Here is a 27,254-nt window from a genome sequence, read left to right as displayed (position 1 = left end):
TTTTTTTTACTCAAAATGTTATTTTTTCTAAAAGTTTTTTAAGAAAATCATTTATCAATTTTTTTTTAAAAAACACTATCAATTATTTTTTAATACTATAAATGGTTTTTAAAAGTGTTTCTTAAATTTTATCAAAAAAATTATTTTTCTTCAAAAATACTTTATAGGTTGAAAGTGTTTTTTGAAAACACTATCAAATGGAGTCTAAGAATGCGTCTGCGAGTGGTTTTAGAAAATATTTTTAGCATTTTTAATACTTAAATGAAAAAAAAATTTAAGAGTTAGAAAGATTAAAAATGTTTTCTAAAATCACTACTAAACGGGCTCTAAATGCTAGTTATTATTATTATTTTGTGTGTGTGTGTAGGATGATGAATATACATAAGGACTTGATCACACAATATATTCATCATAATTTGACCCCCATAGAAGAGGCACATGAACATTAAGCACCGTGATGAGTGCCTAAGTTTCCATGAATCTTTTCACGAAAAAATTCTAAAGCAGCTTTGACCAACACTGTACCAGTACTAGTATTCAATTCCCATGCCGGGCCACAAGAGATATAGGAGCTCAGCCCAAGCCCAAGCCCAAATATAAATTCATTATTATTTGATCAAAACATATTCAAATTGTTCAAAATCATTATTCCATGAACTAAAATCACCCAAACCTAGGTCAAAGTCTTGATCAGAAAATCAAGTCTTAAAAGCAAAATTCAAACAGTATAGTCGGATTCTCATAATCAGTGAAAGAACTCCAGGATATTGACGTGCAGTCCTTTGAGGACAGATGCCTTTCCTCTTCCCTCAAGTCATTCCATTTTTTGTGTACATTTTATTCTACTGCATCCATCCCCTTGGATGGATCGCTTACTAAATCATCATCTCATATTCATGTATGAATGAGAAGCCTTTCATCTTATTGCATGAATCGGGAAAAGAAAAACAACCAAAATTGATCCTCCGAATGACTTTGAAGCTCTCACCAAGGCTTTCTCAGGTTTGCCCCTTATATTTTTCTTATCATTTTTTTCATTTAATTTTGTTTATTTTAGTTGGACACTAAAGGTGTATTTAATAATGATTTTAGGAAATGTTTTTCGTCGTTTTACTATTTGAATAATAAAAAATTTCAAACATTAGAAATGTTATAAACACTTAAAATTACAACCAAATGAATTTTAAGAATGCGTCTTATAGTGATTTTAGAAAATATTTTCAATTATGGCATAATTGAAATTCTTGAAGGAAAGAATTCAATTGATTAATAAATTTAATGTTTATATTTAAAAAGAACTAGGAGAGGATTTGGAGGGATCTGAATAAATGTAATTTGAATTCCTCAGAAAGATCAAAATTTGGATGAACCTAATTTTATTAGCTGAAAAATTTCTAACTTGTCTTTCTTTCGATGCTTGGGAATTTAAATTACATTGTCTTGGAAAACCCTCAAGCTATTTGTAGATTTTCAAACCTTCCAGTAATTTGTGTAGCCTTTCTAAGCACAACAATAATTCTTCTCCCACTTTTGATAGTTATACCATGAGATAACAAGATGAATTAACGTTCTTAGTTTTCTTCTCCATTCTAGTGTCAACCTCCTCAGTCTTTTTTGTTCCTGAACTAATTGGCTATAAATCTCAACATCAAGACACTAGATAGTGGAATTTTACTCCACCATTTCCCACATTTGTTTCTCGTGATTCCAAAATTAGGTCATTTGCTCAATAAGGACAAAATCCTTCAGGTAATAAAAGGAAGTAAATTCATTCTCATTATTCGTCGAGAACAGTGGAGCTAAAGGAACTTTTCTTTCATTACCATTTTTTATCATCACAAAATACTGAGAAGAGAAGGACTAATGTAGAAGAATTTTTCAGCTAATAAAATTAGGTTCATCCAAATTTTGATCTTTATAGAGGAATTCAAATTACATTTATTCAGATCCCTCCAAATCCTCCCTAGTTCTTTTTAATACTCGAAAAATAGAAATTTTCAAATATTAGAAATATTAAAAACATTTCTTAAAATCACAACCAATTGCACTCTAAATTATGGTATAATAATCTTAAATTGTGAAATTCAATTTTTTTAGGCTTTTGTTATTTTCTATTTGCTTTATTTTATACAGGTTCACCAGGAATTATATGTAGTCCATCTATTTGAAGCAACCTTAATTTGCATTTTTTAGGATTTGGAGTTGATGAGGATTCAATGGCATCGATCCTAGGAAAGTGGCATTCAGAGCACTTGGAATCCTTTAGAAAGAGAACTAAATTCTTCTTGGAGGATGAACGTCTTTTTGAGAGGTGGGATGATCACCATATTGCATGCTTAACGAAAGAATTTCTGCTGTTTAAGGTACTCATGTTCTTCCTCTTGTAATAGAAATGTTAGCTGAAAGTTATAATTATGGATATCACATGAAAAATGGTTGAAAAATGTTCTCTTTTTAACCTAGTTTTAATGTATTTTGGTACTAGATATAGCCTATAAATACTTTTCTGTATAAAAAATTGCAATATATAGTATGAGAAAATTCTAATATATATATGATATAGTACCATTACTTCAAATAATGAAAGATAAAATGAAATAAAATTTTCTTTTCATAGGCTTGTTAATGTTTGTTAACACTTACCCTTTCATATCATAGTTTCATGCCCAATCTATACTCCTGGATCAATCAAATTGACTTATTTTTTGGATTGGCTTATTTTTTTTAAGTGCTTTTAATTGGCACGATGACACATTTTAGTATGATAACCAAATATACTTTTTGTGGAATCTATTCAAAAGGCACCACCAAATGTGTCGCATATGTAATTTAAGTCCCATTGTTTTGTATTCCAAGCTCATTCATTTGTACCACATTTAGGGGTCTCATTACTCTGTATATTGATTCTATCCCATCATACCTTGGTCTCATTTGTTTATACCTTAATTTTGTTTATTTATACCTTAATTTAATTTGTTTTTATACCATAATTCTTTCTTTATATTTGTACCTTTATTCAATGATCCAAATTTCATCGTATATTTCTAGAAACTGAAATTCAAGGTTTCAGAGGCATTAATTTAGTATCTTAGTATTTCCCTAAGAGCATTGTATTATATTTTGCCAAGGCACATATATTAGGATGTGATGATACATTAGTTATGAATGGTTGAATTTTTTGCAATCTTATGACTCTTTTGAATTTTTTTATGGTCAGGATATTGTGGTGCAATGGATCATGCATCCTTGGGAAAGGGATGCCCGTTTGGTGCATGAGGCTATTACTAAGGGTCCTCAAGCATATGGCTTGCTCATTGAGATTGCATGCACAAGATCATCAGAAGAGCTGCTCGGAGCTAGGATAGCTTATCAATCCCTCTTTGACCAATCGATCGAGGATGTTGCTTCCCGACTTGAAGGCATTGAACGCAAGGTTAGTGCCACTTCAGTCAGGTTATCGCATCAAATGAATGATATTCAAAGCGTGAGCACAGTTTTTATATGGAAAAATAATAATTTTATCACATAATCCTTATACTTTATAATCTTTTTGAGAATCCATTTCATGATAGTTTTATTACTTCTTGTAAAATATTAAAATTTTCAAATACTCCTCTTAATAGTTTTATTTATATGATTAAAAATATATTATAATATTTTTATAAAATTAAAAACATTTATTATTGTTTGTGGGATTGCTTTTTATATGATGACTAGAGCCCACTTTGACCTCAAACCAGGTCAGCTCATATGTTTCAAGATTGGGCTAGCCCAAGCAATGTGGCCCAATCATTGTGCCATAATATGCTTAGCTCTTTTGTTGATAACCTAAAAATTAAGCCTCAAACGCATGACAATATAGTTGGCTAACACCAAAGTTCTTCCCTCTCAAGCCTCATCATATGTTTGACCCAATTTGAATTAGTACAAGGGCAAAAGAACACAAATCTAACTTTTTTATGATAGATTAAGGCCTTGTTTGACATATTTGATTTTAAAGGTATTTAATAAAGGTTAAATACTTCCATAATTAATGTAAATTATGGTATAACGAAAATTTGTTTTCCTACATTGATAGCTCCTAGTAGCCCTTGTGAGTTTGCATAGATATGAAGGGTCGCGAGTTAATGAGGGGACTGCTAGATTAGAGGCCACGACACTTGCAATCGCGGTTAAGAATGTTGATAAGAAGAACCCAATTGAAGATGATGGGATAGTGAGGATTCTAACAACAAGGAGCAAGCTCCATCTCAAGGTAGTGGTCAAGTACTATAAGGAGATTTATGGCAAAAATATAGATGAGGTAAGGAACGAGAATGATATTATAATAAATGTGTAATATACCTTAATTTTTCTTCTTTAAACTTTAATTCAACAACAGTTGTAATTAAAATAAATTTTAAATAAAGAAAAAAAAGGAAGGTACCTTAGTTGTTTGAAGGAATAACAATGATAAGTAAACCCCTTAGTAGATATATAATAATAAAATTGAAATTGTAATATGATATTCCACATTAGTTAGAAGAGAAGTATTAGGTGTTTTTTTATATAGTAGACTTATCTTAATTATGTCATCTATTTTAAAAACCACGGTGAGTATGAGCCTAGATTTTTTACCAAGAGAGCTCTAGTTACTAAGTCTAAATGTTTGGGGAAGGAGTATAACATACCAATCAAATTATAAAAATAAAAATAAAAATGAAATGTAGCAAAGGAAAACAATTTAATATTTTTCATATTTTATTTCTTTTTTCTTTTTATAAAAAAGTGAACAAATTAAGTAGGAAAAACAATGAAAAATCACATGAAGGGTTTCTTTGATTTACTTTTCTTATCATCTTAAATTACCAATTTAGTATGATTCTCATTAATCTGCTTAGGATCTTGACACTCTAATGAGTTTGAAGGAGACACTTCAATGCCTATGCAATCCCCAAGCATATTTCAGTAAGGTAAGATTAATTCATCACGAACAATATCTTAGAAATGATCTTATATTTGTTTATAGAATCATGTATTGGATTGATTGTTTCAATTCTTTTAGGTCTTAAATGATGCATTCAAAGATGATGTAGACAAGAATACCAAAGAAGCCTTAACTCGAGTAATAGTGACACGGAGTAATGTTGATATGAAGGAAATCATAGAAGAATTTGATAAGCAATATAAAATTCCTTTAAACCAGAAGATTGAAGATGTAGCTATTGGAAACTATAAGGATTTCTTGGTGAGCTTGATTAGAAGAGTGGCTTAATAAGAATACAACTTGCATTTCTTTAGTCAATATTTTAATAATCTTTTCCATTCTTGCAAATATGTACAAACACATTTGATGATATTAGTGATAAAATTAAATTAAGCTTGTATTTGTTAGGAAGTTTGTTATGCCAACTCAGATTGTAAGTAATTAACTAAACCCTCTTGAAATAGCTATATATATATATATATATCATAATCAATAATAGACTTAAGTGAGTGTCGTCATTCTCACCAAATCCTTTCTCTCTCTAAGTTGGTATCAGAGCAAGTTTGCATTTGAGAATTCTTCTCTCTCTCTCTCTCTTCTTTCTCTTTCTAAATTCTTCCATTTTTTTCTCTAAATTTTTCTCTTGAAACATGTCTTTGACCTCTTCTACTTCCTTTGGTGCTCCTAATTTGCCTCTTGCCTCTTTTGTTCCAAATTTCAATGTTTTTTCTCTTTGGTTGGATCACAATAAGTGATACTAATGGTGAGCTCAAGTGCTTTCAACTATACAAGCTTAAGGATTTGAAGGCTTTTTGTTTGGATTTGTTCTAATTCTGCCTCAATTTGTCAAAGTTCCTTGTAACAGTCATAGTTCTCCACCAACTAGGGTTTAAAATCTTGATTTCCGAATTTGAATGAGACATGATCAGTTTCTTCTAAGCTAGATTCTTTTACTGATGAGCGAATCAATGCTCAATCATGTCAATCATTGTGCTATTACTATTGAAGTTTGGTCCACAAGTGAATAACTTTTTTGGTCTCAATCGAAGGCCAAAGTGATGTAGCTTTGTATGATGCTATAGACATTGAAGAAATGAGCTCTTAGCGTAGAGAAGTAAATTCTTAAGATGTGAGGTTTGACTAACAATCTTAACTCTATTGGTCAGGTCATTATTGATAAAGATCTTATTCTTTATATTCTTATTGGATTTTATCCTAAATATGAGTCAATAATTGTTAATCTTACTTCAAGAAATGATGTTTTCACTCTTCTAGAGGTTCAACTTGTCATATAGACTCATGAAATGATGAATAACATCAATTGGTCTTTTTGCCAATTGATTTGCAAAATTCTCCCTCTATTAATGTTGCTTATCGCAAATCCTTTCTTGTTGTATTAAGTAATGCCAACCATGGTGGTAACTTTCATTTTTGTGGTCATGATGACCTTGACAATGGTTGGTCTAGTCATGGCAACAAGCCAATTTGTCAACTCTGTGGCAAGATTGGTCATGTGGTTGCTAAATGCTACAAAAGGTTTGATATGAGCTTTTCAAGTGTTGATTTGACTAGTTATCAGGCAAATGTTGCTTTCACCTCTAACTTTGTAGATCACGAGTGGTATGTCTCTAGTAGCACAACAAACCACATCATTGTCGATATGAATAATTTGACTATCAACGTAGATTACATGGGCAATGAGAAGCTTATGGCTAGTAATGGTTCTAAACTTGCTATTTCTCATTTTGGAAATTCCTTTTTACCTTACGAAAATTCTTCTAAACCTCTTCTCCTTAATAACATCTTACATGTTCCACACATAACCAAAAATCTTTTCAGTATTTCTCAATTTACAAAATATAATAATGTTTTAATTGAATTATGTCATGACTATTGTCCAAGCAAGGACAAAGCTTCAAAGAAAATTATGGTGGAACAAGCTCTTAGGAATGGTCTCTATCAACTTGATCTCACACGTACAACCACAATCTTCAAAGTCCAAGTCATCTTCTAAGTTCAAGGGCTTGCTTTCTCTGCTACAAGAGCCTAGTGTTTCTCAATCTAGTTGTCAAAGTGTGTCAGTCAATTCTTCAATAAAAAAAGTCTTTGTTCCTATATTGTGCTTCATCTTCTACCACTACAAAATTGATTTGGATTCAATCTCTATTTCATGAGTTGGGTCTTTCTCTTGAAAAACCCTCATGTGGTGGTGTGATAACATTGGTGTTATTGCATTACTTCAAATCCTATTTTTCATGCCAAAACTAAACATATCGAGATTGATATTCAATTCGTGCTTGAGAATGTGCTCAATAATGAAGTGGGTGTTTGTTATATTCCATATAAAGAGCAAACAACTAATGTCTTTTCTAAGCCTTTGTCTATTTCTCGTTTTCTTTTTCGGTGTAACATGCTTTCACTTAGTACGTACCATCGTTTAGCTTGTGAGGGGCATATTAGTGATACAATTAAATTAAGCTTATACCTATTAGGAAGTTTGTTAAGAGTTTGTTATGCTAGCTTAGACTATAAGTAACTAACTAATCCTTCTTGTAATAGCTATATATATCAAAATCAATAAATAATAGTTACATGTATCAAAATCAATAACAAACTTAAGTAAGTGTTGTCATTTTCACCAAATCCTTTCTCTCTAAATGATGAGCATCAATCTCTTCCATACAAACCAGATGGTAAAATAAGAATGAAATGCTCATCATTTCAATTACAACTTGGTAATGTAAAACCAAGAATTAGCAAAAAAATTTAATTGCCACTACCATGTCATACCTTCTTGCATGTAAAACCAAGGAAAGTATGTACTGATTCGAACTCAGTCCATGTTAAGCTTCATTATTTTCGAAAGTTCGGTAAAGAAGTGCAGACACATGTCCAATTCTGATGCTTGCAGTAAATATGAAGGAAAAAAATTGCAAAAAAATAAGTATGCCTTATAAATTATTAGAAAGATAGTGTGAAAAGTGACTCCTTTGCCAAACTTAAGGAACCTTGTTCAAGAAGTTCAAGGAGATAGAACCTGGGCCCAACTTAGAAATGATGCAAAGTTCCCCCATTTCTTTGAGGTGTTGTTTAGAGCTCTGTTTTAGGAATATTGAGAGCGCTTTTTTATTTTTTATTTATTTTATATTTTTTATCTCCACATGTTTTTCTAATTTAAGAGGGATATTAAACAATTAGATAAAAAGAATGAAAAGAAAAATCAAAGAATTAAATTAGAATGATAGAAACAAAAAAAAATTGGATGTTTCATTTCCACTCAAACTTCATCTCACATCGCATTTTTCAGTCGAAAAAATAATTGAATAAAAGAACAATGAAACAAAGAAATCTCTTGAAAACTAGATGATCAAAGGTAATCCCGGAGAAAAAGCAGATCAAATAACTAGGAAAGCAACAGCAACCATGGCTGCCATCAGCAGCTGATACCCAGACACTGAGATCCCATAAGCATAACTGGGTGCTGGTGCTGCGGGGGTGGAGGGGGCTGGTGCTGCGGGGGTGGAGGGGGCTGGTGCTGCGGGGGTGGAGGGGGCTGGCGCTGCGGGGGTGGAGGGAGCTGATGCTGCGGGGGTGGAGGGGGCTGGCGCTGCGGGGGTGGAGGGAGCTGATGCTGCGGGGGTGGAGGGGGCTGATGCAGGAGACACCCACGCTTCCAGCACTGTGATGGCAAGCTTCTGTCCATAGTTGGCACAATGGTCGTTCACACCACAAATATACCACTTCCTTCCAGGGGTGGCCAGTGTAATCACATCATTTCCAGTGGTAAGAGCCTCATTTGCTGGTGGTATAGTGCAGTTCGTGAAGGCCGTACCATTCACTTTGAAGACATTGTGCCGTCCCGCCGTGTATTTGAAGACTGCATGTATGAGAATTGACCATAATACTTTTAGCAGCTGGAATAAAAGGAAGTGATAAAGGGAACACGAAATCATAGCTTAAGGCTTAAGCTACATTACCTAGTTTATCTCCAACATGAAATACTTTGTCCTTGGCCCAGGCTTCATAGTCGAAATCAATGGTCCATCCTTGGTCATCTCCAACTGTAAATTCGGTTGCCATGGCCACAACAGGAAGAACAAATGCCAAGATTGCCATGGCGCCAACAAACCGCTTGGAAGCCATTGGAGCTTATTGAAGTTGAGTAGTCACCAAGTTTCTTCTAATGTTCAACTTCAATGGTTACTTGAACAGGTGATTTTCATCTTGGGGTCTAAATTAAGGGTCTATTTATAGCTAAATGTTTTGACCTGCAGAATTTCATTGAAAACCTTAAAAACAACATGAACAGGCTGGGTCAGCCGGCCAGAGGGTGTTGCCGGAGAAACCTTTGGTTGGTACGCAGTTATGCCATGCCTAATGTTGTATGACAATTTTAAAAAATATTTCTTTTGATGGTTTCCTCTGGCCTAGACATATATACACAAATATTGAATCATAATTTCTTTGTGCAATCACTAGTGTGTTTTAGGTATAAATTAAATAGTGATTAACTTTGAAAGTAGTACAAATGGAAGTCTCTTGAAGAAGTTATTTTGGCCGGCTTGGACACTAGGCCATACTTACACAACTAGAAAGTGAAACAACAAAAGTCCCAATTCAAACTCAATTTACGTGACCTTAACCTGGGCTGATTATATTGGGAGTCTCTTAGAACATTTAGCAAGCTAGCAATATCAAACTTTTAATCAACGACTCCACCTGAGTTTCCATGGTTGATAATGAGCATCTACGGCTTTTTTTAAATGGAAAATTTTATGAATCAAATTCATGTGGAACAATATTTTGAAGTTTCATTATGTGGTGAAATGCTAAATATGACATTGTAACTTTGTACCCTAGCTTAGTATATAGTACTGGACATCATGATCTAACCAAGGATTAAAGTTTCAATGTAATGCCTTGAAACATCAGGTGTCACATTCCTTCAATACAAATACGACAAGGCAAGAAAGTCCAATGATTTCATCACCAATTTTTCAACCTTTTTGGGGTTATAAACAACCTTTTTCACCAAACTAATGTGCATTTTAGCTTTTCTGTTTAAACTTTTGTTCAAAATGATCTCTTTCTCTTTCTCTTTCATCCTCTACTTTTTATTGTTCTTTTAAAAAAAGGGAAATCGGATTTTGATAATGCAGTTTCAATACATATTTGAGACCAGTGAAGTACTTTCAATGTATGCCTCCTCTAAATGAGAGGCATCTCTACCTACATCAGGAAATTAAGAACAAGAGTCAAACACCAATATATTTATAATGTCTACATGCAAATTTATTAGCTTATGCTTCAACAAAAAAAGTGATAGACAAGACACAGGCAGGCACTTAGAATTCTGGTCGTGCATTGCTTTGCTTGCTTCACAGTAAATCATTTAACTTCAAAGATCATTCTGCACAAGTACTGTGGTTTTTATTTTTTTAAATATCATTCTCTGATAATATATATATATATATATTTTAAAAAAACCATTTCTAAAACTACAGTAATATTATGCCTGATGAAATCCATGTTATGAGTTTTGTATAAAAAAAAAATTATTTTTTATTTTTTATGTAGAACAAAAATACAAGATCAATGGTCACATGCTTAGTAATTTACAGTAAATTCATTTTATTTAAGAGATGGGTTTCAAGTGATAATTTTTATTGAAAAAGTCTTAATATTTTGCAAAAGGTCGTATTTTAATAATATTTTTAAAAAATAAATAAATCATAGCTTGAGAACGGTAAGAAGAACATATTTTCCACCCAATTTGTGGATTTAAAGATGTCCTTTGGCTAATCAAGTTCAAATCTATGATAAACCATGAAAATTCAAAAGTTTAGGTTGATATGAAATTAGAAGTCAGGAATTGAAATTTGGCTTCATACTTGTTATTGATCGAGAATAAATAAATAGGTGTAAACCCTCTATTTTGTCCCTTTAGCACATGTTTTTGAGTTCACTTCCAATACTCTATAGTAGTTCCTTGGTGGCCCATTGCTACTCATACAGTCTGCCTTCTTTGAGTCACCTTGGAGACTTTAGTTGAAGGATTTATCTAAACCATTGTGACCCTTGGTAGCCTTAATATAGAATTAGGCACATTACACTTCACCTAGATTTATTTAGATACCTTTTTTTATTACCTTAGGCACTTTTTAGATCACCCTAGGTCACTTATGCACTTGTCAGGCTCACCTAGCCTACTTAGGTCCATCTTGACCCGCTTAGATTCACTTAGGCCCATTTAGATACACTCAACCCACTTAGGCTCACTTAGGCCTACCGCGGCTCCCTTAGGCCCATTTTGGCACACCTTGGCCTACTTAGGTTTACCTAGTCTTGCTTAGGTCACCTTTTAAGTAGGGTTGCTTGACTTGTATGACTAGCATGTGCTTGTTTTTTTTATTTGATTTGATTTATTTATTTATTATTTATTACTTTTATTTTTTAAAATCTTTTTATTATTATTGCATGCATTTATTTTAAATCTTTTTATTATTATTGCACACCTTGGCCCCCTTTTTTTTTATAAAAAAATTAATAGAAAAACTTATTTGACATTTGAGCATATTTTAAGGTTGACATTACCTGGAAAAAAAAAATTCAGAGACAAAATTAAGGTAAGAGTGAATTACATGAGTGGTTTTTGTAATTTATTCTAATTATTAATACTAATGTGTTAGTTTAGGTTGGTAATTTTGCTCTAAAGATTACTAGTTCAACATACCATTTTCTTTCACTCATACAAAAAATAATTGAATAAAAAAACCATAAAACAGAATAAATTTCTTAAGACTAGGTGATCTAAGGTTCTTCCGGAGTAAAAACAGGTCAAACAGCTAGGAATGCAACAGAAACCATGGCTGCCATCTGAAGATGATACCCGGACCCAGAGATCCCATGAGCAGAGCTGGATGCTGGTGCTGTGGGGATGGAGGGGGCTGGTGCAGGAGATGCCGACGCTTCCAATACAGTGATGGCAAGCTTCTGTCCATAGTTGGCGCAATGGTCGTTTACACCACAAATGTACCACTTCCTTCCAGGGGTAGCCAGTGTAATTACATCATTTCCAGTGGTAAGAGCTTCATTTCCTGGTGGCATAGTGCAGTTCGTGAAGGCCGTACCATTCACTTTGAAGACATTGTGCCGTCCCGCCGTGTATTTGAAGACTGCATGTATGAGAATCGACCGTAATACTTTTAGCAGCTTGAATCAAAGGAAGTGATAAAAGGAACATGAATTCCTAGCTTAGCTCAAGGCTTGAGCTACATTACCTAGTTCATCTCCAACTTGAAATACTTTGTCCATGGCCCAGGCTTCATAGTCGAAATTGATGGTCCATCCTTGGTCATCTCCAACAGTAAACTCTGTTGCCATGGCCACAGCTGGAAGAACAAATGCCGAGATTGCTATGGCTCCAACAAACCGCTTAGAAGCTATTGGAGCTTATTGAAGTTGAGTAGTCACCAAGTTTCTTCTAATGATCAGCTTCAATGGTTACTTGAACCGGTGATTTCCATCTTGGGGTCTAAATTAAAAGTCTATTTATAGCAAAATGTTTTGACCTGCAGAATCTCATTGAAAGCCTAAAAAAAAAAAAGGAACAGGTTGGATCGCCGGCCAGAGGGTGTTGCCGGAGAGAACTTTCTCTGGTACGTAGTTATGCCATGCCTAATGTTGTATGACAATTATAAAAACATGTATGTTTTGGCGGTTTCCTTTGGCCTACATATATATACACAAATATCGAATGATAATTTCCCTGAGCAATCACTAGTGTGTTTTAGGTATAAATTAAATAATGATTACATTTAACTTCAAAAGTACCACAAATGGAAGTCCCTTGAAGAAGTTATTCTGGCCGGCTTGGACACTAGGCCATTCTTACACAACTAGAAAGTGGAACAACAAAAGTACCAATCCAAACTCAATTTACATGACCTTAACCTGGGTTGATTATATTGGGAGTCTTAGAACATTTAGCAAGAAGCAAGCAATGTCAAACTTTTAATCAACGACTCCACCTGAGTTTCCATGGTTGATGATGGAATATGATAAGGAAAGACTGACCAACGATTTTATTACAAACTTTTCTATAGGTGGGGCACTAAGCAAGGAATTGAGGTGTTTTAAAAAGGTAGGAATGGAGTCATGGGCACTTTAACCATCAAGTATGCACATGGAGGAAAGGGAGGTTATCATCGGCTGATGTATCAACGATATTTTAAAAAATTTCCCAATATTTCTACCAAATATATTTTCATGCTGCTCTTACCGTCTTACTTGGCCAACTCAAACCCAAGTTAAAAAGTTCAAATTGAACCCTTGGCAACCGTTGGGCCAACTTTGCACTTTGTTGTATATAGACAAACATTACTATATTAAATAGATTATAATTTTAATATTAAAAGAATATTTTAATAAACAAATTAATTATAATTATTTTATTTTAAATTTCATTTAATTGATTACCAACCATCATTATAATTTTCTTAGTAAGTCTTTTTTCTTATCATTTATATGATAATTAAATATAAATAATATAAATATTAAAAAAAATCATACATGTATCATAATTTATTTTACATCTTAAATGCATTTGAATTAAATAGATTATAGTTTTAATATTGAATATATTTTCAAGTTTGACATATTATTATTAATATCATAAATTTATGTATGACATTTTCAAACTTACAATCAATACTATCAATCCTTTCAACAAAATGGGATCCCTTTGTCTAATAATGTGATGAAACTACAACGATATTCATCTTGGTACTAAAGTACTATTTCCATATAATATGTATAAATTGTTCTCATTGAATGAAACCAAATATTTCTTATCCTAATTCTAAGTGTGCACTTCCAAAATTCATATTTTGTATCCTTAAAATCCAAATATCGATATATTTGTATTTACTGATATTTTCATCCTTAACCATACTGTGGACCCATATTTTTCACATGCGTCCCCACTAAATCGACAAGACTCGTTTTTGTTGGGTGAAAAATTGTATTTTATAAAAAATTGGAGTCGCCACTTATTTTTATTATTTTATTTAAGGGAAAATAAAATAAGAAACTAAAAGCCTATGACAAAATGACTCCTTAAACTTTTGAAAAAATGTGTCTTTAAAAAACCCGAATCTAGGTCCAGGGATTAAGTTACCTATTAGGAAGATACCTTAAAAGGTAGCACTCTTTTAAACCTTAAAAAGATCTCTATTAGCTAGGTTGAGGGAAATATGACAATTAATTGATTGATTGAGACTGCAAAGGAAGCAAAGGTGATCAAGCTTAAGAGTAAACAACATAATATTCATAACCAAACAATCATACCACAAGAAACACTCATGTAGGAAGAAGGGATTGGCGTACCTAAGCTACATCCCAAAGCGCTTTCATAAAAATATTGAAGTTAGTTTAACAAATATAGCATACAACATGCATTTCATCTCATTCAAATAATCAAGTAACAAACAGAACATACAAACCAACAACATATATCTAAATTTGCACACTCAAAGTTTGCATATTTGCATAATTATAGGGATAAAAGGCATGAGAGACATACCTGGATAGTATGCATAACTTACAGTGTGCTTACACGTGATGAAATAGGGTTATAACAATTCATGATAATAAATAACTATGATAAAAAACACTAATATATATAACATTTGTATAGCTAAAAAAAGGCAAGATTCCAAAGGAATATCATCTGTCACCTAGGACATACATATAATCTCATTATTAAATTTAAACTAATACTTTAGGTAGCCATAAGTATCAAAGTTAGTAACTAAGACAAAAACATGTAATAAATGGGCAGAATAGTTGCATTCACTTGAAAAATCCTAAGCAAATATCTAGAGACATCATTTCAACATGGGAGGAATCATATGGCATTCTCATTATGTCTATATTACAATACCAAAGCCAAGGTCAAGTAAAGACATATCAATTAACTCCAAGTTAAAGGTAAGTTAAACATTACATAGAGATCCCAACATGCAATCACAACAAGAACCTTTAAAGAATAAATCCTAAAAAAATATCTAGAAGTGGATTTTAATTACAAAAATTTTTGGAGGCCTCTTCTATATGTCTAGATTATCAACCAAAAGGCCAAGAAATTTAGTAAATCTTTAATTGATTCCAGTTTTACAGAAACATCTCTAAAGGTCCAAATCAGAATAAAATTCAATAGTATGCATAAACTAATTTTTTAAACTGACATAGAAGTGCCACAAAATCATACAAAAAAAATCACACAAAATGTTTAGAATGTCTACTTTACAAGAAAAATAAATACAAGGTGATTAGAAGGTACACAAATTAATTTTAAAAACAATCAAACAGCTCCTCTATTCAAAATTAGGGTAGTACAGTGAATGCAACAAGGGAAAAAAAATATATCTTTTGATTAGGGAAACTATTTTCAATATTTTATGTGTGTAAAGTCAATTTCAAGAAGTCTATAATCAAGTAAAAATATCAAATAAAATTTACAAGGTCACCTAATAATTTATTTTTACAAAAATATTTTGAATGTCCAAAATCGGGTGAAAACAGAATCCCTAAAAGACTCATTTATATCTTTTATTTTAGAATTGCTTTTTAATTCAAACAAATCTAAATTCATATTCAAGATGTCTAAAATATCATACAATCACTAAATTTTTTTTGAAAAAACATCATAAATAGGTCAAATCAAATTTTATTTTCAAGTGTTCAATAAATTGAATAAGTTGATCAAAAGAAGGTTTTTGAAAAATGATTTTTATGTAGCACCAATTCCCAATTGATATACACAAATAGAAATCAATAAAACAATAATAAATAAATAAGTTAATTAAAAATAATAATAATACATACCTATATCAATTACACTTACAAAATAACTTTAACATGTGTATTCTTATTTATTTTATCGTTTTTTTTTTAAGTTTTTCCAATATATCTGTAAGATTGAAGTATCAATATATCTATATTTATTGATATTTTCATCCTTGAGCATGTATAGATTTTTTTATATATATATAGGTAAATGAGAGATTGTATTAGTAATGTTTAGAAGTGGCGAAAAAAGTACCCACGACTTGTGTATGTCTATATATATAAGAGTTAGGGTTAAAAACAACCCCATTGGCCAAACAAATATGCATTTTGGCCCTCATTTGAAACTTTTGTTCAAAATGACCTCTTTCTCTTTCATCCTTTATCTTCTATTAGAAAAAAAAAAAAGAAAAAGAAATTGAAACTGCATTTTGAAAATGTGGTTTCAGTATAAATTTAAAATCACATTTTGAAAATAAGGTTTCAAAATATGGTTTTAGTATCAAAATTGTGTCTATAAATTTATATTGAAACCTTAATTTCAAATTGTAGTTTCATAGAAATTAAAAAACAAAAAACAAAAAAAAAAAAAAACAAAACAAAACCAAAATTACTAATTTGAACAATAGTTTCAAAAGAAGCTCAAATTAAGCTAATATTTTATTTATTGGATCAAAGGCTAACTTGACCCAAAATTCTATATATAATGTTGTTTCAACTACCAATAAGGTAACTAAAATTAAAATTAAATTCTAATAAGTTTAATTTAGTAAATAAACTAATTTTAATTATTTTGTTTTTAAATTTGAATAAATTGATTTTTTAAAATATAAAATTTGAAAAATCCTTTTAATAATTCTTTTTCTATCTCATTATAATTATCAAATATAAATGAAGCATAAATTTATAAATAAGTGATAAATATTTTTAAACAAAAATAATGTTATATGTCATCATTTCTTTTGTCTTTAAATATGTATAAACTAGATAAATAATGTATTTAATATTAAATGTGTTTTCAAGTATTATATATCATTATCCAAAGTTCAATATTGGTAATATAGTCTTCAAAAAATAACTTTCATTAGTGGATTATTAGTTGTTTTTATCATTTCTTGTAGTTTTATCGATATTTCTATAAGTTTTGATTTACTTCTATTCTATTGATATTTTTTATTCAAATTCTCATCCGATAATTTCAAATTCAACCATCAATATTTCTATATTTTTTTATATTTTAATCCTTGTACCTAACAAAGCTTTGATTGACAAATTAATTAATATGATACCAAAGTATATTATTTTATCAAAGGTTATAAGTTCAAACCTCACTACTTATTTATTTCTCTTATTTGCTAAGTCCATGTACCGTCAATTTTATATTAGGTAGGGATGGTATCAAATTATAAACTTTTATAATTTATTTTTGTGAAAAGCAAAAATTACATTTGTATTTTATAAATGTTCAAAAAGAAAAAAAAAATGAAACAATTTAATTAAACTAATTTTTATAATAATAAAAAAAATTCCACACCAGTCAATTTTATAAAATTGTGTACTAGTATTATATATTTAGTGAAATTTTACTGCAATCATGTGACTGAATATTCATGATCAATCAAAACAGGAAAATAAACTTAATTTAATCAATGAGAAATAAGTCTAAAAGTTATTCATTTAAGATATCGTGATCAAGAATGCATGAAGAAAGAATAAGACGGAGATTGCAAGAGAATGATGAAGTTTAAAACCCTAGAAAGAGGACTGGTGGAAACTCTTCTGTACTATTGCCCTGTAATCTACTTTTAATCGAACTGATATATTAGGCCAAAGACACAGCTGTAGCCCATGATAATGGGCACAAAAAAACTGAGCTAAGAACAAAAAAACGCTCCTCAACGCTGATAGGTTGGACCTTAGGTTTACCACAAGCCCAATACCAAAACCCATGCATCAACTTAGGCTAAGGTGATGAAAATTGAGTTGGGCTTGGCACAACAGCACTTTGTCGTTGTGCATGTCCACCTAGCCACAAAGCCGGCCCCAAGATTCACTTTTCCAGGGAACTTTCATTTCTGCTTTTAAAGCTAAACATTGACCATTCAATGCTTGAATGTGTAAGTCGGGACCGAAGAAAACGGCTAAGAGAATTATGGGTTTACAATTGTCATACAATAATATTAATTACTCATGGAATAATTGCGTACTAACCAAAGCTTTTTCCGCGGCAACGCTTTGTGGCCTGCAGACCCATCCCGTTCTTCATGTTTTAGACGCTTTCAACAATATTCTGATCTAAACATTAACTATAAATAGACCCTTTAGAGCCTAGGATGAACATCAACAATCCAAGAAACCATTGAATTACAGTACTCCTCAACTTTAATCAGCTGCAATGGCGTCTAAACAGTTGAATATTGCCCTTGCAGTCTTCGCAATTGTTCTTCCCGCTGTGGCCATGGCAACTGAGTTTACAGTTGGGGATGATCAAGGTTGGACCATTAATTTCGACTACGAAACTTGGGCCAAGGACAAAGTATTTCGGGTTGGCGATTAACTAGGTAATGTAGCTTTAGCCTTAAACTGTCACTTTATTTTCCTTTTGTAGTTTCCTTTGATTCAAGCTGCTAAAAGTCCTGTTATCAATTCTCATACATGCAGTCTTCAAATACACGGCGGGACGGCACAATGTCTTCAAAGTGAATGGTACCGTCTTCACGAACTGTACTATACCACCACCAAATGAAGCTCTTACTACTGGAAATGATGTGATTACACTGGCCACCCCTGGAAGGAAGTGGTATATTTGCGGTGTTAACGACCATTGTGCCAACTACGGACAGAAGCTTGCCATCACTGTGCTGGAAGAGTGGGCGTCTCCTGCACCGGCCCCCTCCCCCTCCACCACCACAGCACCGGCACCCGGTTCTGCTTATGGGATCTCGGTGTCTGGGTATTAGCTTCTGATGGCAACCACGGCTGCTGTTGCTTTCCTTCTTGTTTAATCTGTTCTTAGAGGATTGCCTTCGATCATCTAGTTAATTTCATTTGGTCTAATGGTTTTTGTTTAAATTATTTTTCATACGTAAAGAAAATGATAGGTTGAAGTTGAGACAGATGGAAGAAATAAATGAAGATCAATATGTACGAGATGAATTTAATTTGAGTGAGAGTAAGACATTTTCTTTTTCTTCCATATATCATTTTTTATTATCTTTATTTAATTGACTATATATTCTTTTTCTTTTACTTAAGAGGAAAAAAAATATTTTTTTGGCATGAATTTATCAATCTATTAATTCATTTCTAAAGTAGTCTCCATTTACTTATTAGAGCCTATTGAATTTTGGGCTTAGCAAGTTCCCTCGTATCTTCTCACCTCACTAGGTCACCTAACACCCTAATTCATCCTCAATTCATAGTCTATTAACTATTAACTTTTGTTGGAGTCATTAGCCATCGTGAAGGATCGCAATATGTTTTTATTTCTTATTAATTTGTTTGCCCTTAAATAAAATAAAATAAATGAGGGCTACAAGTCAAAACAATGAGAATCAATTTTTCAAATTAATAAATACATAACCGCTTTCATGTAAATAAAATTGATCAAAATGAGAGGGCTAGCGCTCAATGCCACTACGGGATAGGATCCACATGCAATAGGCCCTTTGATATCTTGTGCTCTACCTCTCCAACAATCAAAACAAGGTCAACCAACTGTCCTTGCGTGTGGCTCATAGGCTTGGACTAGGAGACGATAGCTATCGTCAATGGAAGCCAATTGCAAGCATTGATAGGTCATGCTAGAAGTCAAGACTGGCTAGCATCTAGCACGAAGCTTATGATTGGATAAGGAACAAAAGACTCCCAGAGCATGAGGGGTCCCCATATGACCCTATAATATCCAGAATCATCTGGGTTGTATCGATAAGAGCCTAATGAAGACACAGTGAATAAACTTGGCAGCTGCTCTTTAGAACTAGATATGATGAGAAGAGGGATAGAATTTGTATTTGTAGGACATGGCAAAAACCCAAGCTGATTTGGTACGGTTGATAAGGGAGATGTAGAAAGTGAACATGTTAACATCAACCCGTATAAGTGAATTTGTTTTTATTAGGTTCAGTATAAGCCAAAGTGAACATGTTAATATCTACCGGTTGATATTAACATATTACTTTTAGTTAAATGGAAAAAAATAAATATTTTGACATTTTCTATTCAACCAAAAAACAAACACCACCTAAAACAAAAAATAAAAAAGGAAAAACTCTCCAATAAATTTGATGGAAGGACATCTGGTAGAAAAAATGAAAAGATGCATGAAAAAATATGGAATTATATTTGAAAACAACTAGAAAATTCACAAATAAGCACTCTTCAATTTTCAAGCAGCTGCTCTAGTGATCCAAATGCTTGAGCTATCCATTGGGTTCTTAAAAAAGTGTCCAAAAACACTATGCACCATTAAGAAACATATTATAACACAATCATGAATGACCAATACTCAAATTGCAAGCTTTCGTCTCACTAATACTCAAGAAATTATGGTAATCATAAAAATCATGGGCAATTCATAAACAATTGATCTCAATCATATAACCACTTCACTAAATTATCCAAACAATTAGATTAATTGTGAACCTGAACTTAGAGCATTTCAAGAGTGAAAGGGATATGATAATTATAAAATCAAATAACTAATACTATTGCCTAAGTGACCAACATGCTATTTAACTAAAATGATTCATTTAACTAGCTCAAGTCCTTCGTTTAAATCCTGTCGGATCCATTACATTATACTAACTCATTCGATTGAATTGTACTTTGACCAATTTTTTATAACATAACAATTCATTGATCATTCAAGCACAACGACAATGTTGCTTCTGCGGCATAACATAGGTTTTTTTTCATCTTTTTTTTTTAATTATAGTACTTAATGTGGAGTTATGATCCTTAATTGTCGAGAACCACCTTTCAAATATAAGATACTATCCTATTCCATGCAGGGGTCTATTCCACTTAAGGGTAATTCGTACTATTACAAATGATGACTTTGACTCTTAGTTTAAAAATACAATTTACTACACAATCAAGGTAGCCTTTTCACTTTAAGATATTTTAATTTTTGAACTAAACCAAACATGAGTTTTCAAAATACAAAATGAACGGGCATGATTTTCATAATTTACTTGAATAGTAACTTCATAAAAAAGTTGAACTTACGAAGATTTCATAGACAAGGATACAACATTCAACCTTATGTGTTTGGCATTACATCAAATTCCTTCTTTACTTTGTTACTAAATTTTGATAAAGAATTCAAGTGATTGAAGGGATAGAAAATACAAGTCTTCTTGAGTGATCCCTTATGATCTTAACTCCAAGCACAAAATTTGCTTTCCACATGTCCTCTATATCCAAAGTAGAGGGCAACCACCTTTTGGTGGCAATAATTATGTACATGCCATTTCGAGCTAATAGAATGCCATGTCCATGTCTATGTTATATTTCTTAGTTAATATAACATATTGGTTAGGGAAATTTTTTTCCACTTGCTATGCAATCAATTTTGTCAATTTTCCTATCAAAAGGTCAATCTAATATTTCAGCCAATCTTGTCATATATTTACTTAAAAATTCCCCAACCAATGTGTTATATTAACTGAGAAATTTAATAATAAGCATAAAAATTGTGTTTCTTTCTTTAGTTTTTTTTTTCTTTTTTCTTTTCTTTATTTATTTATTTTTATTTTTATTTATTTTTTTGTTGAAAGTGATATTTCATTTAACCTGGAAGATCATTTAAGGACCCACACATCTATCTAATCTAAAGCAAAATGTGTACTTAAATTTTAGGTGTAACATGATTCTCACAATTTGTTACTTCTTTTTCATAATTAAAGATTTGTAACTTTATTTTTTTATTTTTTTATTTTTTTATCATTATACCAATATGTCATTCTTATGTGAATCAACGTAATCCATTATAATCATATTAGATCTACTTTATTAACTTTAGGAGAGAGAGAGGCACAAGTGAGTCATTTTCCATGAACATAGGAGCACATATCTTTTCTTCATGCCATTGAATCAAAGTCTTTGTCAAAGTTATATGGTTGCTTCACAAAAAAGAAAACTGGGTAAGGATGCAATATATATATATATCATATTAGGGCACATGAAGCTTTTTTAAACTCTAGAAGGCATATCTATATCAAAATCCTAACAAGTTGGGTATGACAAAGGAATCTTTTTTTTTTTTTTTTTTACCATAAATTTATTATAAAAAAAATGGCTTGAGTGCTTAAGCACTTATCAAGGGCAGTTGAGCACCTTGGGTTCTTGAGCACTCCATGAAATGTTTTCACAACTTGGCACTGTTTTAGCCCACTTTTTTCCATAAAACCATCCTATGCCTTTTTATTTACCATTAAGCTTACTAACCACTTTCATGTCATACTCAACTGTATACAGCATACATAAATTGATGAACTCAATCTTCAATGACGAATATAGTCTCAGTGAAGTATGTAGAGTGGATCTGGTAATGTTTGGAAACAAAATTTTAAACTTGAATTAAACTAGATAATTTAGCTCACCAACACTCCTCATCTTTCTCCATTGCATTTTCTTCTCCATGAATTTACTTACCTGCAACACCTAAATCAATTGAATCATGGGAAAAAGAAACTACTTTAGTCACTGATTTTTGGTGATTTTCACCATTGGTAGTGTAGTTTCTGTTTTTAAGATTAAGCATCTGTTGGTTACCTTTCCAAAATTTGGTTTCATGGATTTCCCTTAAGTATGTATTGTTTTAACATATTTCATGCATGTAACCGTTGTATTTGAGCTCAAGCATACTATAATGGATTAATGCAAAGCTACACTTGTCAGCTCATGGTTTGTTGTAGGGCTACTACTTGAACCTTGAGCAGGGATGGTTGCTTGAGGAACCAAATAAGTAGGTATCTCTTTGGTTATGAAGGTTTGAATATTTGGAATTGATAAAGGTTTTGCCTTGGAGATGTTGGAAACCATTGGTTGTTAGTACCAATAAAGGTAGGTTCCTGCTCTTTAATTAATGGTGGCAAAGGTGAGAACGAAAGCCTTAAAAGAGAGGACATTGGGATTCTAAAACAGGTGAAAGCCAACTTAAGAAGATCCCATGTGGGTGTGATAGGAGGCATAGACATGTCTTTGGGCATCAGATCCAAAGTACTTATTTATATTATCATGATGTACCATGGGTTAAACTTTGGGGTGTGACAAGTTAATTATTACTTGAGCTCTATTCTATGTTATTCTCAAGCTCTCCCATTTGATGTTCAATGTGATGAGATGTAAAATTGTCTATTTTACATCTAGTGGTATATGCACATGAACGTGATTATTTCTTCTTCTTAATCATAATTTGAAGTGTGGAATCATGGTAGTATAGATTAAGTCATGTTCTCGAATTTTTGGGTGTGACATGACCCATAATAAGAAAATTTTTTGCCTAATCTTTATAAAATAATAATAATAATAATAATAATAATAATAATTTAACCACCGAAACATTTACCTACCTAAAAATCAAATTATCAAAAGATCAATTTAATATTCTAGCTAATTTGATTATATTTTATCATGTATTTACTAAAAATATTTGCCTAAACAATATGTTATATTAACTAAGAAATATAAATAATAAGCATAAAAATTCTGATTTTTTCGTCTTTTTGTTTTTTTTTTTTTCTAATGTTGAAAGCGATATTTCATTTAACTTGAAAGATCATTTAAGGACCCACATATCTTATCTAAGCCAAAATATACAGTTAAAGTTGGAGTGTAGATGACTCTCATAATTTGTTGCTTCTTTTTCATATTTACATATTAGTAACTTTATTTTATTCTTTGATCATTATGCCAATACGTCATTCTTATGTGAATCCTTAACGTCATCCATTGTAATTGTATTAGATCTACTTTATCATTTTAGTAGAGAGAGAGACAGAGAGAGGCACAAGTGGGTATCCTTTTTCATGAACATAAAAGCACATATCTTTTCTTCACCATTGAATCGAAGTCTTTGTCAAAGTTATATAGTTGCTTCACAAGGAAGAAAAATGGCTAAGGATACATAATATGTAACTCAAAAGATTTCTTTCCTCCTAGCCAAGAAACAAAGAGTAGTTAGCCTATTGACTTTGAAATGAGAATATTTTTAAAAAAAATCAACCTTCTCTTACTATTTAAGAAAAGTAAGAGTAAGTTAGTTACATAGGAATGGGAATAAGAATGGGGATAAAGAAAAATTAAAATACTATGTAGAATAAAGGGAATTAAAATCCTGGCTAGAATGGATTTTAGTTTCGGTGAGAACAAGTATTTTATTCCTATACTCTTATTTATACAGTAATCCAAATACAGTAGTAAATAGAAAATAAAATGGATTTTCATTCTTAATTTCTATTTCAATGTTCCAAAAATACTCTAAACCTCTAGTCCCTTAAATGGAATCTACAATAGTTTCATTAATGTTTTGATAATGAAATTACTTAATTTTGAAGGTTGTTCTACTTTTTTATGTCAAAAAAATGATTACATGTAAACAGTACACTTGCATTTTTCTCGAATCTTTATTTTTTTTTAAAAAAAAGTGGTGCAAAGACACTTCTGTCAAATACTTTCTTGCACCTTTTGATGGAAATGTTTCTCGAAGAAATTATAAAATAAAATAAAATATGGTTTCCATAATATGAGAAGAATTCTAAACTTTGGAACCTCTTATCACTGCTAATTAACCTAGCTAGATAATGTGCCCTTCTCCAAGAGCAAGTTTGGCATAAATATAGATTTCATTGAACATGTTAAAAGTCTAAAATTTGAAACCTCTTTACAAGATTCTTTGTTAGAGTATATATCTCATTGTTATCTTATGCATATATTTTCTATTTTTTAATAATTATAAAAAAAATTATCCTTCTAATTTGAGAATTCTATATATAAATATTGTCTATTCTAAACTGTAACTTTCATGAATGCATTTAGAGAAGTCAACATTTATGAGTGTCAAAATTTCTCTTGCTATTTCATAATCTAAATTAGCAATGTATAGTATTTCCATTGTTGTTGGGAAATAAAAATCCTTTATTGTCTATTCTAAATTTTTTGAAGAATCACTTGAAATGATTCTTAAATTAGTACTATTGGTAAATGCTTCTTCTAAAAAATCGACATTACTAAAAATACTATAAAAATTACCGCTTTTTAATTTACATAAGCACCAAATAATTCTCTAGAAAAATAGGTATAGTAGCTAGAAGTACTATTATAAAAAATACTATAGACCAAAAGCCTCCTTGTCAAATTCACTTCAAAGGAGCCTTGATACTTTTAACATTTTTCATAAGCTAAAACCACCCTCAAGTCTAGCTCAAAACCAAATTGAAAAGATTCAAGTCTTAAAAGTGGATAAAACTTCAAAAATAACTTAAGAATCCCATAAATGAATGCAAGTACACTATGATGACGACATACAATTAAGACATTTCCCCCCTCCCACAAGTCATTCCATCTTTTAGTCTCATGGTCTTGCTTACCCTATATACCCCTTTAGCTTACTTATAAAATTAATGCCATGATGGAGGTAAAGAAGGACACCATTCTTGTTGCCTCCATCAAAAGAAGGAACAAACAAACAAACAAAGAAGGGAAAACAATTATGTCTTCGTCAGATGCTCTCACAAACTCTTTCTCTGTTTCTCACTCTGGTAATTTCTCCTTCTCTCTTAACTTTGTTTATTTCTAAATCACAAACAACTGTCTTCTTTTACAATATACTTTCTACTCATTCATCTATTATTTTCTTAATAATTCTAGTGAAAATTTGTGACAGTAAGGATGATTACATATGATCTCATGTCCCATATGAAACTTTTTTTTTTTTTTTTTTTTTTTTTTTTTTTTTTGCAATTTACACTATAGTTTTTTCTCCCCATTGATTAATGAATACAGTCTACAAATTAATATAACAATTTTGAATTTAGATACAATATCAGATCTGGAGAGCAAATGTTACATAATTCCCACATTCAAACATTTTTCAGTTTGTTTGTTTGTTCTTTCATTATTGATATTTATTGGAAGGTTGAAATAATCTTGATTTACATTTCCAGGATTATTTGGAGTTGACGAGAAATCAATGCTGGAGATCTTAGTAAAATGGCATCCAGAACACTTATCAACTTTTAGGAATGAAACTTCTTTCATCTTTTTGAAGGATGAACGCTTCCTGTTTGAGAAATATGAAGAAATTCTTCTTATATTTCTAAAAGAGGAATTTAAGCGTTTTAAGGCATCTATATATCAAATACAAAATTAGATATTTATGTTAACATAAAATTAAAGATATTTATATATTATTTATCATAAAAAAATTAATTCTTATAAGAAAACAAAAATTACAATGGAAGTACAAAAGACAGGGAGACTAAAGATGACTTAAGATTGGCTTTTGCAATAATATGATTAGTTTTTTTAACATTTTTGTGGTCAGGATGCTGTGATGCAATGGACCATGCATCCTTGGGAAAGAGATGCTCGCATGGCAAGGAAGGCTTTGAAAAGAGGCAGTCAAGCATATGGCCTACTCATTGAACTTGCATGCACTAGATCATCAGACGAGCTCTTGGGAGCTAGGAGAGCATACCAGTCCCTCTACAGTGAATCCATCGAGGAAGTCGTTGCTTGTGTTGGGCTTTGTGGAGCCTAGTTTTGTTTGATCCGATTTGACGACCCGACCCGAATAATATTGCATGGCTTTTTAATGGGAGATTTATTGAGGCCTGTTGGGCCCGTTTAGCCCATTGTGGAACCACCCTTTGTAATTAGGGTTTTTTAGTGTGGTGGGGTTGCCGTGTTATATATATAGAGAGAATATTGTAGCCGCTATGTTGTACTCTGTATTCTTCCCTGATAATAGTGATATCCCTGCAATTCCGTGGACGTAGGCAAATTGCTGAAATACTGTCTTGTGAGTGTGATTATTTTTCTTTGGTGTGTGTTTTCTCTAATTTTTGTTTCTCACGGGTTGGGAATTCGGTTTAATTCCCTACAACTGGTATCAGAGCCTAGGGTTAGGTTTGAGTGGGAGCAATGACAGAGGAAGCAGGAAAGGCATCTGGAATAGAAAAGTTTGATGGCACAAACTTTGCGTATTGGAGGATATAGATTGAAGATTATCTTTATGGGAGGAAATTGCATCTACCTCTTTTGGGGACAAAACCTAAGAGTATGAAGGCTGAGGAATGGGCGCTTCTTGACAGACAGGTTCTAGGAGTTATTAGGTTAACTCTATCTAGGTCTGTTGCACATAATGTTGTAAAGGAGAAGACCACAGCAGATTTGATGAAGGCTTTGTCCAGTATGTATGAAAAGCCATCCGCAA

At 31.8% G+C, this 27,254-nt stretch overlaps 3 protein-coding genes and 1 pseudogene across 3 annotated transcripts; 3 read left to right on the top strand and 1 right to left on the bottom strand.

The window, feature by feature from the left end:
* The first annotated feature begins 933 nt into the window (after nt 1-933).
* On the top strand, nt 934-5,315 carry LOC117928022 (annexin D4-like). Its single transcript, XM_034847766.1, has 6 exons — nt 934-1,002; nt 2,194-2,363; nt 3,218-3,433; nt 4,079-4,303; nt 4,881-4,952; nt 5,045-5,315. The coding sequence occupies exons 2-6, from the start codon at nt 2,217-2,219 to the stop codon at nt 5,252-5,254; spliced, it is 870 nt and encodes a 289-aa protein (XP_034703657.1). The 5' UTR covers nt 934-1,002; nt 2,194-2,216; the 3' UTR covers nt 5,255-5,315.
* A 3,046-nt stretch (nt 5,316-8,361) lies between these two features.
* On the bottom strand, nt 8,362-12,492 carry LOC117928252. Its single transcript, XM_034848165.1, has 6 exons — nt 12,474-12,492; nt 12,247-12,408; nt 11,810-12,141; nt 9,551-9,554; nt 8,944-9,114; nt 8,362-8,843 (listed from the first exon to the last, which is right to left on the bottom strand). The coding sequence occupies exons 1-6, from the start codon at nt 12,490-12,492 to the stop codon at nt 8,362-8,364; spliced, it is 1,170 nt and encodes a 389-aa protein (XP_034704056.1).
* A 5,689-nt stretch (nt 12,493-18,181) lies between these two features.
* Nucleotides 18,182-18,774, top strand: LOC117928251 (annotated as a pseudogene).
* A 6,727-nt stretch (nt 18,775-25,501) lies between these two features.
* Nucleotides 25,502-26,594, top strand: LOC117927784 (annexin D4-like). The gene is made up of 2 exons (XM_034847465.1): nt 25,502-25,578; nt 26,364-26,594. The coding sequence occupies exons 1-2, from the start codon at nt 25,543-25,545 to the stop codon at nt 26,577-26,579; spliced, it is 252 nt and encodes an 83-aa protein (XP_034703356.1). The 5' UTR covers nt 25,502-25,542; the 3' UTR covers nt 26,580-26,594.
* The last annotated feature ends 660 nt before the right edge of the window (nt 26,595-27,254 follow it).

The sequence above is a fragment of the Vitis riparia genome, chromosome 13 (assembly GCF_004353265.1).
Source record: "Vitis riparia cultivar Riparia Gloire de Montpellier isolate 1030 chromosome 13, EGFV_Vit.rip_1.0, whole genome shotgun sequence".
Taxonomy (NCBI): domain Eukaryota; kingdom Viridiplantae; phylum Streptophyta; class Magnoliopsida; order Vitales; family Vitaceae; genus Vitis; species Vitis riparia.
Note: the sequence above shows the minus strand (reverse complement) of the source record. Positions and strands in the feature narration are given on the sequence as shown.

Excerpts from the sequence above, each read along its gene's own strand:
- LOC117928022 (XM_034847766.1), top strand. The coding sequence starts at position 2,217 with ATGGCATCGATCCTAGGAAAGTGGCATTCAGAGCACTTGGAATCCTTT. Across the intron at positions 2,364-3,217 it reads AAGAATTTCTGCTGTTTAAG|GATATTGTGGTGCAATGGAT; the intron begins GTACTCATGTTC and ends TTTTATGGTCAG. Across the intron at positions 4,953-5,044 it reads CCCAAGCATATTTCAGTAAG|GTCTTAAATGATGCATTCAA; the intron begins GTAAGATTAATT and ends CAATTCTTTTAG.
- LOC117928252 (XM_034848165.1), bottom strand. Across the intron at positions 12,142-12,246 it reads TCAAGTTGGAGATGAACTAG|TCTTCAAATACACGGCGGGA; the intron begins GTAATGTAGCTC and ends TCATACATGCAG. Across the intron at positions 8,844-8,943 it reads TCATGTTGGAGATAAACTAG|TCTTCAAATACACGGCGGGA; the intron begins GTAATGTAGCTT and ends TCATACATGCAG.
- LOC117927784 (XM_034847465.1), top strand. The coding sequence starts at position 25,543 with ATGCTCTCACAAACTCTTTCTCTGTTTCTCACTCTG. Across the intron at positions 25,579-26,363 it reads TTTCTCTGTTTCTCACTCTG|GATGCTGTGATGCAATGGAC; the intron begins GTAATTTCTCCT and ends TTTTGTGGTCAG.